The sequence below is a fragment of the Larus michahellis genome, chromosome 4, assembly GCF_964199755.1.
Source record: "Larus michahellis chromosome 4, bLarMic1.1, whole genome shotgun sequence".
NCBI classification, from domain to species: domain Eukaryota; kingdom Metazoa; phylum Chordata; class Aves; order Charadriiformes; family Laridae; genus Larus; species Larus michahellis.
The window spans coordinates 81,199,278-81,217,616 of NC_133899.1; the positions used below are offsets into that span (position 1 = coordinate 81,199,278).

General features: G+C 42.6%; 1 protein-coding gene across 2 annotated transcripts in view; it reads right to left on the bottom strand.

Moving 5' to 3' along the window:
- The window catches only part of DENND2B (DENN domain containing 2B), a 180,156-nt gene that overhangs the window by 24,663 nt on the left and 137,154 nt on the right, over nt 1-18,339 (bottom strand). For both annotated transcript variants that reach the window (XM_074585905.1, XM_074585906.1), the window contains 4 exons: nt 17,732-17,801; nt 7,905-7,982; nt 3,908-4,048; nt 773-921 (listed from right to left, as the gene is read on the bottom strand). In XM_074585905.1, the coding sequence (XP_074442006.1) occupies nt 773-921; nt 3,908-4,048; nt 7,905-7,982; nt 17,732-17,801 (438 nt within the window). The remainder of the gene's footprint in view (nt 1-772; nt 922-3,907; nt 4,049-7,904; nt 7,983-17,731; nt 17,802-18,339) is intronic.

Genomic DNA, 18,339 nt, shown 5'->3' on the forward strand with positions numbered 1-18,339 from the left:
GTGAAGCATACACAGAGCTCCCGTTTCCTTGGTAAAAGCCATATGGAGTTGTGACCTGTCGCTCTCACTCCTTACACCTGGGGTGAGTTCATGCCTCAAAGCAGCCAAGGAGGGGAGACTGCAATCAAAGGGTAGGGAAGTAAAGGGTATGTTGAAAGGATGTAGCAAGGATCCCAAGATGGAGCTTTGGAAGCGAAATATTTTCAGGTCATGTGAGCACCAGGAAAAAGATCCTAACTAGTTGGGATGGACCATAATAGCATTCTTAACGCACCCACTGAATGGGTTTGGTAGTGCAGGATTTGAAACTTAGCCCCCTTATAAACTCTCTGTACTGCATGGAGCAAAGCTGAACTCTCAGTACCCCGTTTCTCTGCCTGGCTGCATTGCATGGCCACAAGGTGAAGCACCTCGGTGACAATCTCTGCTACTGTTTATGAGTACTCTGTTCCAACACCTGAAGTGAAACATTGCTAGGACCATATTGCTTCAAAACACTGTGCAAAAAATTGCTGACTATGAAGCAGGTGACTACTGGTATTGCCATTTTACAGATGGGAAAGTAAGATAGAACAAGTGGCTTGTAGCTAGTGACCGTTAGCGAATGTGTTGCCCCACCTGATGCAAATAACTTCCATTGATGTAAAAATTATTTAAACATATAGTGAGAGGATCCTCACGTAGGACAACCATTCTGGACATTGCATAAAGCTTTTTGTATCCAGAGATAGTACTGTCCTGAACATGTAGTTCAGAACCCTTTGCCACTTACCTGAGCTTATCTGCTACAAAAATCACACGCCGCTCCAGCAGGAGAGAAGCAAAGATCCTGATGATCTGACGAACGCTGAGGCACTTGAAAAGGCATTCAAAGTCCACGTGTTCCAGGCGGGAGTCCATGGGCCGTCGCAGTTCAATGACCTGAACACATCCAACAAACATCAGTCAGCATCACTGGTCAGGGCTGACAGCAGCAGGGTGCGTGGCACCCCAGCCCGGGCCCTCCAGCACCGCTCCGTGCTTCCCTGTTGACAGGACACAAAGAATGACACTGATCCTCTTTTGTAAACTGAGGCCGGAGGCACAGCACTCCAGAGAAATGGTGTATTACACAATTCACTATCAAGTCAGTGAATTCCCAGAATACAGTTGTGTGCATTAAACCTGCTGCTGTTTCCGAGGGAAGCATAATTCTGCCTTCTGAACCCCCTGTCAGAGATGTAAAGCTTGGCTCAGTCAACAGTATGAAGCAACTAACAAACTGGAAACATTGGAGCTGGAAGCTTACAGAGTTAAAACAGCCATAAAGACAAAGTAAATTTGGTTATAATATTGGCTAGCAATTCAAATTCACATCTAGATAGGAGCCAGGGACTGAACTTAAAGGCTGGGCAAATTTTAAAACCAATTTATTTAATTTTCACTCTTCTGTGATGCATAATTCGCTAGATAACGTTTAGAACTTTTTTTTGTCATAAAAATATATACATATATATACTTAACTGGGGAGTCAGGACAAGGTCTTAGATGGTGACTTGTGACATCCCTTTAAAGTCTAATTTTCATACTTCATCCATGACCTCAGGCCCTCTCCTTCCTTTTCTCAAATGCCTTTTGCTTGATTTCTTTATTATATCTTCCTTTTACTCTGCAATTGACATGCTCAGATGTGGAACTTGAAGGTGGAGGACAGAAAAAAGAAGAGGGAAAAATAACATGAAGAAGAGAGTAACAGGGAGAAAAATATGAAGTGCAAGACAGCAAATGATGAACTACTGAGGAATTTGAGGAAACAGAAGGGAAAGGGGAAAAGCTGGCCAACTTGAAGCTGTGTTGAAATCTCTGAAGACATATTAACAGGAACATATATACATCTCCTTCTTTCTGTATGTCCAAAAATCACCGTCACTTTATTGCTTTAGACCACTTTAATGTTTTCATGCACATGACACCACATTCCACGAGCATACTGCATTGGGTTTAAACTTGAGCAGCCCTTACAAAATTCCTCACAAACACACTGGTTTAAGGATATGATCAGCAGCAAGACCACAGGATACTGGAAACAAATCCAGTCCATACCAGTTTAGTTGTCATATTGTTTGTGATTGGTAACACGGGACTGTAAAAAGAAAGTCACTGTTAGAACAGTATTCATGTACAGATATGATTTTTTAAAGCCTGAAATACAGAAACATTATGGTGCCAGAGTATTATATACCCATCACTCAGCTGTTTCCTCGAACAGTAAGAATCAAATTGTGGCGTGATGGTGTACCACGAGTACCTCCTCGGGAACTGCTGCCTGCCTACCTCTTTCTGATAGTCAGTAAGGGTGCCCGCTTCCATTCCTTAGCATTGGGATTGCAGGCTCAAATCACGTTTCTGTGCCAAATCATGAGGAGCTGGTTTTACTGCAAAACTTCCAACGCTAGAATCTTGCTGCGGGGTAGGATGCAATGCAAGTTACGGCAGCTTTTACAAATGCCATGGATGTTTTCTGTTGCCTTGGCAAAGCTTTCTGCTTCAGTCTGCTCATCAGAAAGAAATATACTGTCTACTTCCCAATTAATCATCATCTTTGTTTAGGCCAGAGGAGCCACAATGGAAGGACAAGATTCTGTTCCTAATTAAGCCAGTGCATTCCATTTAAATAACGAGTTTGTACTAGCATAACAGAGAGCAAAGCTCAGCCAGAAGAGAGTTGTTTGTTTGTTTGGAATTATCTCAGTGTTTTTCTCTGGGAGAGTTCAGAAGCTTGTGCAGAGGAGAGAGAAGTTGCAGATCCGTGGTTCCCAGATACTTTCACATCAAAAAAGCATTATCAGATCTTACCACTGTTATGCCAATCAGCCTTTTAATTTTCCTTTGCTTCTCCAGAAGAAAATGCTTATGACTTAAATACACCTTGCAAGTCACTTTATATGAGGAACGCTTTACATTTCATGCCAAGTGACATTACAGGCCCACTCCACTGAAGTCAGTGGCATTACAAGGAGAAGATATAATTCAACGTAAAAATAGTAATAACACTGTAAAACTAACCCTCATCAGTGTAAAATAACCCTAGAGGGATTTTTTTTTTCCTGCTTTCACTAACTGGTCCAAATCCTATTCCTATCCGCAGGAATGTATTTTGTCTATATGCTTGCCCACTCAGAGAGTGGAGCTACTGTATACTTACATAAGGACGTGCAGAGAGCAGAATTTGACACAGCGAAAGGCTAGCAAGCCTCAAGTTACAAAAAACTTTTTAAGCAAGGCACCAATATTGCCATTTTGCAGTAATGCCTATGTTGTATAATGCTAGGCTTCTAGCTACTCGAGTCAGGAATAAAAGGAAATGAAATCTATTATATGTGTGCACACACACACGCAACATCTTTAATATGACATGCTTTTCCAAGTATAGGCTATTTCTTTGAGGGCCAGTTAAAGAGTATTTATTGCCAAAAAGAGACATTTAAATGCTGCTGGTCACTCCTCCTACCAAGACCAGGACCAGCAGTAACGAGGTTTGCAACAACAACCGTCTGCTGAACTGTTTAAGTATAGTCAACATGGGAAACTCAGACTTGCTTGTTATCACTGTGATAAAGCCCAGCAACTGTAGCTCTGTTAACTACACCAGCCAGGCTTTTGTGTTGTTTGTGTCTTTTTCTTAAACACAACTTATTAATAAACATAAAATAACAAATATATAACAATAAATTGTCTTATGACCATCAATGGGAACTATCATTATCATATCAACACTGGCGCAGCTCCCACACTGCTCATTTTGAGGGTGAGCCACCTCACACGCCTTTTAGCATCCGTATGTCTCCTCTTGTTTTTCTTTTGCTGTTTGATATTGGAGTCGTGAGGGGGGAGGCTTTGACTTTTAATGTTTGCAGTTGCTTTTTACCTCGTTTCCAGCTCCAGGCAGAAAGGTTTTGACTTTGATTGTCTTTCCAGGTGCAGGAAAAGGAGATTCCATCAGACTCCTCATAAATGGATAAACCAAGGCAGCAGATATTCCCCTTCTCCTTTCAACCTCATCCAGGATCTGATCCATTAGTAACACAAAAGAGAGACAGAGACAGAACATGTCAGCACCACATACCCTTTTGAAGCATCTTTTGACCCACATGTGCCTAAACACATGGCAGATCGAAGTTTAATTCTCCTCTGCCTACTGTTAAAGTAATGGGATTCGATCATACTCTAAAAATGATATGTTTTCCAGTTACAAAATGGAGTCTGTTTGTGAATGCAGTTAATACAGAGGCAAGGAAGAAATAATAAATCTGGAAAGGAGAACGATGACTCAGCATGGTAAAAGGGATCTATATTGTTGGGATTTTGCCTGAACAACAGGGTGAGCTGAAGGAAAGATCAAGACAAAACCCATGACCAAAGGCCAGGTCAACATCACATCTCAGTGGTGCATCTTGAAATTTGTATTAAGGAGAAACACTTTCTTCTGCCCTGAGCGTCTCTTCCCTTTCAACTGAGAGGACAGGAAAAAGCCAGACCAGCAAGAAAAGCAACCCTGCCACACTATGAGATACCAGCAGAAATCCACCAGGAAAGAGCTCCTGGAAGAGTCCCGGCCGTGGCGGCAGCAGTCACGTTGCAGCCTGTGCTGAGCTGGACCCAGCCATGAGCAGCCTCATGAAGCATGCCCAGCTGTTTACACTGGGTGCCTGCATTAAGGTCATTTTCTGTTTGACATGACACAGAGCAGGCAATCTAGTTTTGAAATGAGCAGATGGAACTTCTTACAGATAGAGAGGGCTATTATTTTCTTCTCTCTTTGGTCACATGGGCCAACATAAACTAGATCACAGTTAAGTTTTCCCACATTAGACAGACCATATAGATGATAAACGTAAAGACAACGAGAAAGCAAACTTCAAAGCAGTTAGTGGTTTGACCTGAAATGGTGATCTTTTAACCACCACTCAAGAGCAAAAGGCCCTACAAGAGTTAGTGGGTCTGAGCCAGGCGTTTTCCCTTGTTTCTCTTGGAAATGCTTTTCACCGGAACAGAACATTAAAAGATACTTAAGCACAAGCTGGTGACTTACAATGATAGCTAGTGATACCAATGCCAGCAGAGGCATACACTGGTGCATAGCTTCCCCTTCCTCCTTGCAACATCGTAAAGACCTAACTAAAGCAAAGCTGACCTTATACACATAGCTTGCATTCCAGTCCGTGGAAGTGGCAGATAACCATAAATAAAGATACGAATTTAATTCTTGACGTAATTTGCAGCACAACAACTATTCTCACCAAACAAAACCAGCTGCCCAAATGGGAAGGAGTAATGAACCAAGGCTACGTCCCAGGTCCGTTAGTGCTCCTGCACACTGCCAGCACGCAGTTGTAATGTGCCCAACATCTATCTCCTTTTCTGCAGTCACTGTGTCATGCTTTATGTTGCTGGAGTTGGGGACCACGTATGTGTCGTATCCCTATTGCAACAACCTTCACAACACAAATAAAAAGGAGCAATTAAACCGAATTAAAGTGGAACAGAGATCTCAGGAGAGAAAATGGTCGAAAACATCTGTTGAAACCATGATGAAATGAACTGGACGGACGTAAAGATATCTGTGGTTCTCAAGTCTGTCTTAGCAGCGGGTATTACAGCAATGAGCATAAAAGGCTTTGAGGAAGATGAAAATAATGCAGGTTATCAGAAACAGAATGATAAACATTTTAAAACATAGGACTCCTTTTGCTTTTCTGATAAATAATACCCAAGGTTTAATATCTCATGGTCTTTCATCATTCAAATTTTTCTGTGAAGACAACTGTTCCTTGTTTTGACTAATTCAGCAAAGTGCACCATCATGATTGTTTTCCTCTCTTTCACTGGATTCATCAATTAGGACAGCCCAGGTTCCTCTTACTGGGCCAGAAAAGGAGACTGTCTCACTTTTCAAGAACTTCTATCTCCACCCACACTACATCTGTCTTTAAAACCAACAGGGACTCTAAGGCTTAAACTCTTCCTCTTTCATTTAACAGCTGTTTCATCCAAACCCTTTCCCAATGTGGTGCTTGGACTGTGGGCTAAAGAGCTCTGCTAAATCCAGACCAGGGCTGGAGTCAGCCCTGTGTGCTGCCAAACACCCTGCTCCCACTCTGGCATTGGTATGGCCAGGAGATGACCAGCCTGTTGTAGGACAGTACTGCTGTGGACAGACTCCAGTGCGGATGGGGTCCTTTTGTGGCCCAGCCCCTTCACAAGCCCAGTAGAAAAAAGAGCACAGGTGTGTTACAGCCACATTCAGGGCCCAACATGCAATTGAGTAGGAGCCTTCCTTCATACACAGACCAAGAATCTGAGGCCCATGTGGCCAGGGCCTGCCTGCCACAATGACTGGGAACAGCCCCTGCTGAAGCCAGTGAAACTACACTCGCCCACTCACCCATCAACCTTGGGTTCACTTTGGATGGATGATCAGATGCTCTTTTTCAAGTTACAGATTGAACTGGGAAAGCAGATTATTTGCAATTTTGGTGCAATGACCTTCCTTGTCGTTTTCCTTTGAAAATTACTTCACTATCAAAATTAGATAAAAACATGAACACAAAAAGCCTCAGGACATCTCTCTATACCACAAGTTTGGTGAGCTGTGTTATCCTCCTAGAACAATGCATTCCATTTTGCTCACAGATATCTGTGTTTAGATACATATTATGTCTAAGAGACGCTGTTATAAACCCTTGGTTTCAGAGCTTTATGAAAGACGTCAGAAGCAGAATTGCAATTAACTATTGCAACCCAATTGCTTTTCTTCACACAAGATTTGCATTAAAGTTTTATCTAGAAAAGCTTAAAACCTGCTTTGAAGATAACATTCTGTATGATTATTAGATCATAGGAACAATATAAATGTCATGATTTTTATTAACTTCAATGATTTACATGTTGTTTTCAACTTTATTCCTATACAAATGAACAAGAAAAATCTACATAAGTTCTGCAAGATTTCCCATATCTGAAGTGAAATTCTCTGGCAAATTAAAACAACATTTCTATGAACACTGTATTGAAATTGGAAAAGGGAAAGGCAACCGTTTGACATTAGATATATCATTGTTCTCTACAGATCACCAGCAAATCCTATATGATACTCTGAGGTGCTCACTGGATTTTGTAGGGTACACTCTCAGAGGACTAAGAGGCCCTAAACTGGCAGACAGAGAGATATTTCAAATGTTAATCAATCAGAAATGTTATTAATAGTTAATTTTAATAACCTTTTGTCTTACAAAAGAAGAACGCTTGTGGCTCTGGAGCTGACTGGCAGTTAACTGTTTCTACGGCTATTCAATCTCGCAGTTTAGCTGCAGTGCTGTGCTTATTGTCTTGAAACTCTTGTGTCAAGAAATGTATTACCCAGGTAAACCACATCAGCATATGACGCAACATTGGATTCAGTAATGTTGAGGCCAATTGAAAGATTATCCATATTTTCCTAGCCTCCTAGGATAAAAAACATGTCAATAGAGTTAAACATATAGAATTCACTTATCCATTTTTTTTTCTTAACCTCATCATTCCACGGGGTATTGGAGTAAAAGTGGTACTGGCCCATCATTCAACCTGTGGATGCCAAGAATTACAGCTCAGCACAGAACAGCTTTAGAAAACAATGGAAAAAACTTCAGTCAGCCAGATCATACAGACACCCAGATGTTTTTTGAATCAAGTTCTGCCTCAGTCACAGAAGTAATAAAACATTCTTTGATGAACCCAATAATAGGGATGGAATATCCAAAACAGCAACTGTAAAATACAGTTATCTCCCATCAAAGGAAGAAATTCTTCTCGTCTGGTTCATAACTGCGGATGTGTCTTGGTAAACAATTAAATTAAAAAGCAATATTGAAAAAAAATCTTACCTTGGAAAATAAGTCAAAGCACCCCAGACGGCTGATGACACAATAAACTTCAGGTAGGCGTGGGCCTTTTCCACTTGGCTGATAACAGTGAAAAGGAGATTGAAATTACATATTAATTTAGAGTCATAAGCAAATACACTTCTCTCTCTGATCACACAGTTGGCCATCATGTGACATCTTTCACTATCCGTTTCTCCATCAAAATAGCTACTCTTGGAAAAGCATCATATTTCTTCCATAAGACAGGAAACAAAAAAGCATAAATAGTGCTTATCGACTTTGGAAATCACAGCGCATTGGAGCTGTATTCCAATATCGCTCCAGCTTGAAGCCACAAAAGCACATTTAACTATGACTGTAACTCATGCCTGTGCTATCATTGTCCTCTGCTCCTGCAGCAGCACGAGGAGCGGGGCCACCCCAGGGCCACGTGCTGGGCGATGGGAACTACAATGCTAAGGGAGGTGATGACGGCTTTAGTTCCCCACTCACTCCATGATGCTCAAAGAGAGACCAACTTAAAGAAAGTAAGCTCATAGACCTAAACAAGCTGCATGATCTAAATCATTAACTTCCTCAGATTAATGCAAGAAACTCTTAAATAACTTAAACAGTGGCAAGTACGAATCAACGACGCACATCCTCCCCACCCCCCGCAAAAAAACCCTATAAAGACTATCCTCTGTAACCATCCTCTTGAAGATATTTTCTAGAGAAGCAAATGGTTTAAATTGGCACGACTGACATGTATTCCCTCAGCATACTGGACGCTGCAACCCTGCCTATGCCACTGCAGGGAAAGGCCCGTCAGCTCCATCTGTGAAAGAAGGGTACAACCACTGGCTGGATTCAGCTTATTTACTGGAAAACAAGCAGAATTAGGCCAATGCTGAGCACTTTAGAAAAACCATTCTCAGTGCAAGGTCCTCAGAGCAGGGAGCTGATCTGCCTGTGTCCTGCATGTGTACAATGCGCACAGATGGCAGTGACATCTACGCACAGCAGTTTCTCCCTGAATTTTTAATAAGCTGCAACACAGCATTCCAGTTTTGTGTAGTTGCAACTGATTTTCACCAGATCAGCAGGCACATGCTTCCTAGGGGCTGTTATTTTAACAAGGCAGCTTGTTGACTTCAGATGCAGTCACATGTCGTCTCAAGATACAATGCAATGAAGTCCTGGCGCTGCCTCATCCGGGAGCTACATCCATCATGAATGGAACACAACAGATGCAGGTACGCTAGCAAGCCCCAGTACGTCAGCAGCAAAAAGCTGAAAGCGGGGTCTGAGACAATAGGCAAGGCTGCCTGCTTCCTTGCGTCTCGTGAAGCCAGCTGTGTTTGTACTGCGTGGAGTGAAAAGTGTCTGTAAAAGAATCACTTGGCATCACTTAGCCTGCAGCACATTATTGATATGCATCAGTGAAAGAATCCTTTCTAATAATGACTCTGTGATAAAGGTGCTCAGTCACTATTTTCATCAGCTTCTGCCTACTTGTACTTAGCCAAAGTGGCTGATCGTCTCCTCGGTATCCACATAGAAGGCCGGTATATTTTTATCTTTGTCTCATCATGAGACTCTGCTGATACAGTGATTAACTTCCCCACGGTGTGTTTGACATTCACATGGCACACAGATGTTAATCAAGAGAAACTGAGGGGTAGCTGTGGTTTTTAAATCTGCATATTGCAATCTAGACTTGGACAGTCAGCAGGTGCCTGCCTGTTATAATAAAGACCACAAAAAAATACCAAAGCTAAGTGAATACAGATGAGTCTATTTCTGGACCCAAACCTGCTCACTACACGTCACATCTCTGAAAAAGCAGAGCCCTTTTTTGTCCATATTAGGTATAAAACCCTTTCTAAAGGCACTGAGTGATTATATCAAGCATGTGGGATTTTGGTTAAAATCATTGTGTCAAATCTGCAGGAATGCCGAATCCATGCCAGGAGCCTTGGATAGCTCCCAACCAAGAGCTGTCTCGCTGAGTGCCAGTAAAAACATCACATTCCTGGGTCATCTATAAGACCAGAAACAATGACTGCTTAGCGCTTACTCGAAGATTCTCCTTTATGAAATATCATTGCTTTCAAACATCTTAAAGGCTATGTGTCTCCGAGAGATAGGATTCTTCCCTCCTTGCACTCAACATCCTTTTCTATTATTTCAGAGACTTTTTCCTGCAAACAGCACAGCCTCCCAGATGCGCACAAGTCATCTGTAAGAGGCAGCAAACAAAAGACTCAGGCAGAGCCATTCTCAGGGGCACGACTTCTCAAATTTCTGACACTGGCAACTCTTCACATAACCTTCCCTCTCAGCCATTAGTTTCCACCTCAAAGACGGATCTAAAACACCTGCTCATTGTGCTTTAATTTGCTTCTTTCCCAGAAAAAACATCATATGGGACATGACGCTCCTCCCTTCAATGCCTGGACTCATCTTTCTTCACTAAGGGAGACTTGAGCATGTGTCTGGCCAACAGTACTGGTTTAAGCTCCTCTCTTCCCAGAAGAGAGTACTTCCAAGTTGCAGGCTGTGCTCTAAAAGTTAGCTACAAAGCTTTGGAGTCATGTCCTCACGTCCTCCAAGGCTCACTCTTCCACATGATGAATAGGTGTAGTTCAGGGAAGCTGTATGGTAAAGTAGCACAGCTGAGAGGCATCTGAGTGACTCTGCCTTGATGCACTGCACTCCTCCTGGAAGAAGACGGATGGAGGAGATGATGTTTTGGTTTTGGTTTGTTTTCAATTTGTTTTCATGGAGCCCAGGATATTTTCAGCCTTAGTCCAATATCACGAAGGAAACGCTAATGAGTTTTGTTGATAACAAGACAATTTCCCAAGAGGATGAACACAAACTGACAAGAACTTGGCTACAAGATGGAGGAGCAGAGATCTGCATCACAGCTGGTCTGCAAGTGGCTCAGGACATTTTTTTTTATAGTGAGTTTAATCTGAAGTTTACTGACTAAAGCCCACTCCAAAACCTGCTTTGTCAGGAGAAACAGCAGGCTTTTGCTCCAGAAAATAAGCTTGCCATTTTTCTCTTTCAAATCATACCTGCCTGTCTATGTGCTTGAAATCGAGGGCAGCCTTCAGAGATCTCCTTCCAGTCTGGCATAGCACTGAGAGTCTCTCACACACTGCACGCGCCTGCTTTCAAAGCAAGGTGGGCTGTCCCTGCAGTGTGCATACTCACCAGTCATTCAGACACATAACTCAGTGGTTTGGGTTTTTTAAGATACTGGGGAGGCTGTGGGGTGTCAGGAAGGCTCCTGGTTTCACCGCCCCAGAAATAACTGGGGAATGCTAGTGCCAGCATGTTGACATCAGAGGAACCAAAGCAGTGGGGACCAAACACAACATTTTTCCTCCTGCACTTCTCCCACCTTCTCCCGTCTACCTGAAATACACTGTGTGGAGAGGAAAGGCATCAAAACCAAACCTACCAAACAGCAAGAAAGAGAAACGTGCACCGTAGTCCTACCTGCCATCTCAAAGAAGCAGGAGTGCAGCACGAAACAGATTAGCGTCAGCCTGAAGACTCCAGAAAGGCTGTGTTCCTTCCTCCCCAAAATAGGACAGGACACCTCACCTGAGGTCTTCTAAATAATTCACCGGAGAGCATTATTAGGAAAACCAGAGGAAGCAGTAAGGGCTGCCCCAACGCCAGGCGAAAAAGAACCAACACAAACGCACAGCAGCAGCTGAGCTGTCTGAAGGAAACGGCCTTTGCAAAGCACACGCATTAGCTCAGCGTAAACTTTTAACACCCTGGGCTCCCTTTGAGACCAGAAGTATAGATGCTTCAATTGCAATTAGCTGTAAATAAAGCAATGAACATATCACAGAGATAGTACATAAAAATATTTAACTCTAAATGACAATGCAAATGCCACAGACTGTGTAATGTCTATTCCCTTCTGCAGGAGAGTGAAAAGGACACTATTTTAATCCTACCTAGCCCTAGGACTGTTCTTTATCTTGGAACAATGAAAGATGCAGATTCAATCCAAAGCTTAAACAGAGAAATATTGTATTCCTGAATAACCTCCCAGCACATTTCTCCTGCTCAGTTATATTAGAGGCACACACAAGCTGATGGGGTGCATAGCTTTGAATGTATGACATCAAGAAGATGGAAGAGATGCCTCCCATGAACATTTTTCTGCATGTACTAGACAAGGCTTGTGAGTTTCAGAAAGAGGGAGACATACTGAAAACCCAGCAAGGCTCTTTCTTGGGAAGTCTGCTGTTTTGTTGTTGGCTTAATTTAAAGAATGAGAGATCTACAAATACGGAGACTGAAAAGTAGGTTTGCAGAAATCGGGTTATTGTGTCAGATCAGATCACCACTCTCTTAAGCCTAATGCAATCATACCCTCATGGCCACACAAGCCCCGGCCTCAGCAGCAAGCCAACATATCCAGAAACAGAGATGTTCTTTAATGGTGTCGGGAATCAGAACAATTCAAATGTTGAGAGTCTAAAACGAATACATCGGTCACAAGCCAGCTTCTGTGGCAGCTCTTGATTCCTTGTTAGGGACAATCCAAATTCAGACCATGAGAAAACTGTGGGTGTTTCAAAATCAAAAGCATGTCTTAAAGTCTTCCTGTTATATATGAAACATGAACTTTTAATGCCAGAGCACCCAATGTGCACAGGGCTGTCAAAGGTGCTTGTGAGAGGGCAGGATGGAGTGAAGGGGGCAAGGGGAAGAAAAGGTTTTCCAGTGAGCTTTTTTCAGTTCCATAAACATTAGTCTGCATCCCACAAAAGTTGCTTTCACAGTGTAATGAATTCTTCTCTCCTGCCCCAGCTAACGTAGAATGAACTAGACCCACCTAACAACTGTTTTTCATGTTTTAATGTACATACTTCATGTTCAGGTATCTGCTCCTCCACTGACTCCTGGGGCTGGCTCATCTTAGCCTAGAAAAGTGTTTGAGGAGCATTTTTAATGTAAGAGGGATGAGAGAGGTAGGATATGGCGAAACAGACCCTGCAAGTTTTCATCTTATTTCTGCAAGTACAATGTTACCAGCCGAGAAATCCTGACATTGTCAGGCTTTCTGCCCTGAGAACTGTGTCTGCTCAGATGGTTGCCCTCTATGATAGAAATGTGCGTCTTCTACTGTGCTCATGAACCAGCTGCCAGCTGTGGCAATGAACTGCAGGACATTGTTTTGAGGATGCAGTATCCTGTACTCTAGCATTGCCCCACTAGCTAGAACTAGCACCCCTCAGCATCCGCAGTAACTCCTATGGCGGTAAAGCCCAAGATGCTTGTGAATGTCCCATAAAACAGCAGCTTACATGCCATGACTGTCCCTGGGGACAGGGGCTGGCACAGCTGTGGATCCCAGCCATAAGGCCACTGACAGCCCAGGCTGCCGGGGAGCTGCACTAGATTCAAGCATCTCCCAAAGGATACAGGCCTGGTGTCTCTCTATGGCTGCCTACACCCTTTTTCTGGGCTGCAGAGACCATTCATGGCCTCCCAGTAAGGAAAGTTTTGCAGATTTTCCAGTACTGGTTGGCCTTGCAGCTGAGGCTCTGTCAAGTAGAAACCCGCTGAGAAGGTCCCTGCTTTCACCACTGTGATCCTTGTATATCCGCTGTGCTCTTACTGGGCACAAGCCTATGGGGTTGCACAGATAGAGAATAGCTAAGACTTCAGTCACACCCTTTAGAAAGCAATTTTAAACATATTAAATCAAGGCAATTAGTAAAATGAAACTATATACTAAACCAAATTAAAAATCTGTATTTTACAAGGTACACTCAGATTCATGTTATAGCAGCTTCACCCCTGTGTCTTCCTCATAGCGTGCTCCTGCTGTTCCTGTGCTCCTGCTCTCCCTTCTGCCCCTACCCAGGCTGCGGCACCTCAGCACCAGGGGCGTTGTAATGTCCACTGGAGATGGCTGGGACCAGCTGGGTGACACTGAGCCATTAGCAGGAACTGCTCAAATCATCTTTGCTGCTGACGTGCATATCACAGAGCCACAGCCCAAGAACAGCTCTAGAAAAGAGCCTAGCAATTTGATGGATTAATTATCATGGAACAGAAAGTTAAATTAATTTGAGTTATTAAAGAAAAATATCTTCTTCGCAGTAAAATGGCATAGTAGTGAGAGTTAATATTTCTACTATATGTTGGCCCATTTTCTTTCATATGAAGAAGAACACTTCTCACATCCAGTGACTAGGAAAGCTGTTACGCGATTGCCTTGGAGGTATCCAGATGTAACTGGAAAACTTCATGCTATCTATGGAAGAGCAGATTGTTTGCCATGGTACAATAGGTTACATTCCATTCTAATCCTGTTCCAAAATGAAACAAAACAATATAAATACATTTAAGGGGGATACTGTACAGGATTTGTAGTACAAACAGAACATAATTGTCACTGTATCCCTTGAGGTAGTTTTGGCAGGATTTTAGCACGCACCCCCCCAAAAAAAGGGTCTGGAAGAATCTGCAATCTGAAGGCAGAAAAGAAAAAGTGGAACAGTTTGTTCATATCACAACATGCCAAAGGAGAACAAGGCTGACAGAATGTAATTGTTTCATAAAGAAAGGAATCGTAACACCAACCTCTGCAGAAGACATAGACAGCCGTCCTCCCAGGATCAGGCTGGTTGGCCCATCCAGCCACGGAGCCTGCTGCCCAGCATTGCCACATGCTCTAGGTGTGAGACACCTCTCACTGCGTATTGCAAGAGCATCCCTTGCCAGGACAGCTGGGAAATATTTTCTAAGGAATTAGCCTCACAGCAGTTGGCTCGTCTTGAAGCAGAGCAGTTTATAATGATTTTAGGGTTTTCTCATGGTTCGATATTACACAGTGTGGCCCCACCTTTCTCTTATGTAGTATTTGACAAAAACTGCATGTAGTTCCTGAATGATGGTTATTGCATTTGACAGAACTTGTGGGTTGGGAATGTGACTAGTCGGAGGAGATGCTGTGCGCTCCTGGACATCAGAACCACCCTGATTGAAGCTTTCAAAATCTGCTCAGGAAATTGGACACCCAAATATAAAAATCTGCTTTAGAGACCAAACCTCTGGCATATAAACAGTGCCTGCAGAATTTACCTGCTCCTTGTTGCCTGTACAAACTCTGTATTTGCATATATAAAATAACAAGTATACACCTGACTGTAAATAGAAATATCACTCTGAGGTACACATCAGCGAGACTGTTCCACCCAAGCATCGACATTTGCAGGGGACAAGAAATTGTTATGCTTTGTGAGCACAGCTGAACCCTATGGAGAAGGCACTTCAGGTAACAACCCCAATTCCACCTTTTCTCCCAGCAGGACAGAAAGAGGTTGCAGGATCCAAATAACAGTAGATCTCTGCTACTTTTGCCATTTCCCCAGATAGAGAAATGCTGAGATGTTTCTCTGCAGCATCCAAAATCCTCTTTCTTGCTTTCTTTCTTTCCCCAGACTGTGCCAGTTTTGCTCTCAGAAGGCATGGCAGGATTTGCCCCAGAAAGGGACAAGCTGGTAAAATACATTGGTATCACTCCACTTTCCTCTGCTGGGTAGGCTGTACCAGTGAGAAAAGACATGTCAGATTTTGGAACCAGATGAAACGTCCTGACTTAAGTGATCCCCCAGGGCAGCAAGAGATCAGCTTTATAACTGGCTTTATAATTATTAGATAGATAGATTTAGCAAGACAGTACTTATTTTTCTCTTTTTAAAATTATTTTTTGCTATTTAGTTGATTTATTTTTGCCACAGCCAATGGTAGATAAAAACAGTCTCCAACGCTGTCTCAAAACACCACTTATATAAAGTGTGTAGTATTGATTTGATTTTGTTCCCGGTATTTCCTACTATGCTAACCTATCTTCTGCACTAGCTGAAAGTCAGTGTTCTATTTTTATGTTGTCTTTAATGTAGGGTGGATTTCCCTGAGCCTTAAGTGAGTAAAAAAAGCCTACATTAATCTTTCATTGACAAACTAATTCAACGTTCTTGTGTATACATCTTTTTTTATTGTGGCTGATTATTTCAATTTCAGCCTGATCCAGGATCAACTGTTTTGCATTTCACAAATGTAAGCTCTGTGCATGATTCCAAACTTGTTAACATTCCCAGAAATATAAAAGTCATCATAAACCACCTTTACCTGGTAGAGTGAAAACATTCCATAATTTAATTCTAGCTAACATTTTCTGAGGTTTTGTTATTTTTTTCCAAATATACCTTATTATCCTTTTAAACGACAACACATAAAAAAAGTAATTGAATTGTACTACTGCCCTACATCTTGTTACGCTTTTTTACACCAGCAAGGATACCTTCTAGGTACTCCATTTTTTTCTCTCTGAATCACCCCCTGACCAGCCCTACATTTACTGCAACACAAGCCTTCATTGACATTTCCTTTCAACATATAAACCTTGTCATGGCTCACACTTGTACACTGTGTTATACAAAGTAAGCAAGTCTCTGTGATGCTACCTATGGCAAATGCCGCCCACAGAACTGATAAACAAGTTTTCTGTTATGTTAGTTTAAACGAAACTTCTTACAAATAGAGGAACCACACACAGCAATACCTCCCAGACAGAGCATCTGCTGTCTGCACGACAAGGAGCTTTGCCATAGACAAAAAGCAGGGTAAGAGCAGGGTCAGGTACAGGCAGCATGTAGGATGGAGGGTGCTGTTGTAATAACAGCGAGTTGCTCTGTCTACTGGAAGCCATTGAAAGCTACTGAAGGCAGGTGCTCCCTGCTTGGAAAGATGGGAAATGATGACAGAGGGAAGAAAAGGGAAAGTGCCAGTGTCCCCTTCTTTTAGATAGGGGGTACCTATTTACAAGTCTGCAATGCTGCTGCAGACATTCATTTTGCTCAGAGTACGCAAAAGGCTCCTGCAGCATCCAGTATCCACATAAGCTCTCCAACCAAGTGTAGGCAACTGTCCTGTGAACAGCCGTGGCTTCTCATCTACTCACTCGCAACCAGCTCCAAACCTATCTGAGAGGCGATGAGCACAGGCTAGTGCAGGAACAACCAACTGCTTTATGCTTTGCTGCCATCCAGTCAAGTCTGCAGGATGGCCAGCAAAATCCCTGTTTGCACCGTGCTTCACCTGCCTTAGTACACTTTGCAAGCCTTTGCGCAGTTTCCTCCCCCCGGCGCTGACACACACGCACTGTCACGCTCTCAATTTATCAGGTAACCAGTGATTTTCCAGGTGATGAGACAAAACTGAGTCAGGTCCCCACACCACCAGTTGACCACACCTGGTCACGAGGACTGAAAAGGAGCCTGAGAAGCTAGGCTTCCTGGCCCTGGCATCAGCTTATTGCATGGTCCTGAGCAAATGGCGATGGTGGCACGCTGCACGCCCTCCACCATGGTTGCCCTCCCAACTCAACAGGGTGGCTTCTTTCCCTACATCATGGACCTGCTGCAGACTGATTAGGCAGTGCTGGCAGAGTACTCTGGAGATGTAAGCAGCTGTCCAAAAGATAAATGCTACTCACAAATGTTTAGAAATACCACATTTGCCTTTGTTTGCAGTGTTGTAGTGTTTCTGATTCTGCACGTAATATAAAGAATTTTAAAAGTGCTCACACAAGAAACTTTCCACATTCTTATGAATTTCCTACAAGACAGCCATTACAAACTCTTATTTAACTTGAGCTCCTTACATTTCTAAATTTCAGAGTGAGTAACTGTTTTCTTTAAAAAAAAAAAAAAAGAGACACCCTCAAATTTCAGACTATAGTTTTGAGATACTGTTTAACAGAATTCTGCATTTTAAGGTGAAGGTGGTGTACTTACCAACAGCCTCCTGCAATAACCAAACCGCCGGCTCCCATCTTCTCCAGTCAGCATGAAAGAGAAGGTCTCACTAGAAGAAAATAAATTGCCCAGATCTTACTATCAGAACTACAGAATAGCTATGAGGTAGGTCATTTAGAAAGGGATATTGCCTTATCCAGTGAGAGATTCTACCCCCTGGAGGATCTTCTCTCCCTCTGTCCATCATCTGGATATACTCCGTGGACAAATTCCATCAGCAGTAGAGCAAAAATATCTGCACAGTTGTGGACAACTGTCTTATTATAAGAAGAGATGGGCACTGAATTTCAATGATGTGGCAGTCCCTTTGTACTGCAGAAGGAACGCAAGAATCAGATTTTGAGGGCAGTATTCAAATGCTGTATCTCCCTTACTTTTTAGCTAGATCCTGTCTTTGGACTGTGCTTTTTTCTTAAAGGGAGAACCTTAGATATTCTCTAAGAGTAGACAAATCATTTTCTAATCCAGAAATAACACAGATTTCCAAAATCCAGTTCATTTTATATCCCTGTCTAGGATAAGTATCATTTGTGACAGAGAAGTAAAACAACAGTTTAAGGCTATAATTACAGCACAGGTAAAGGGAT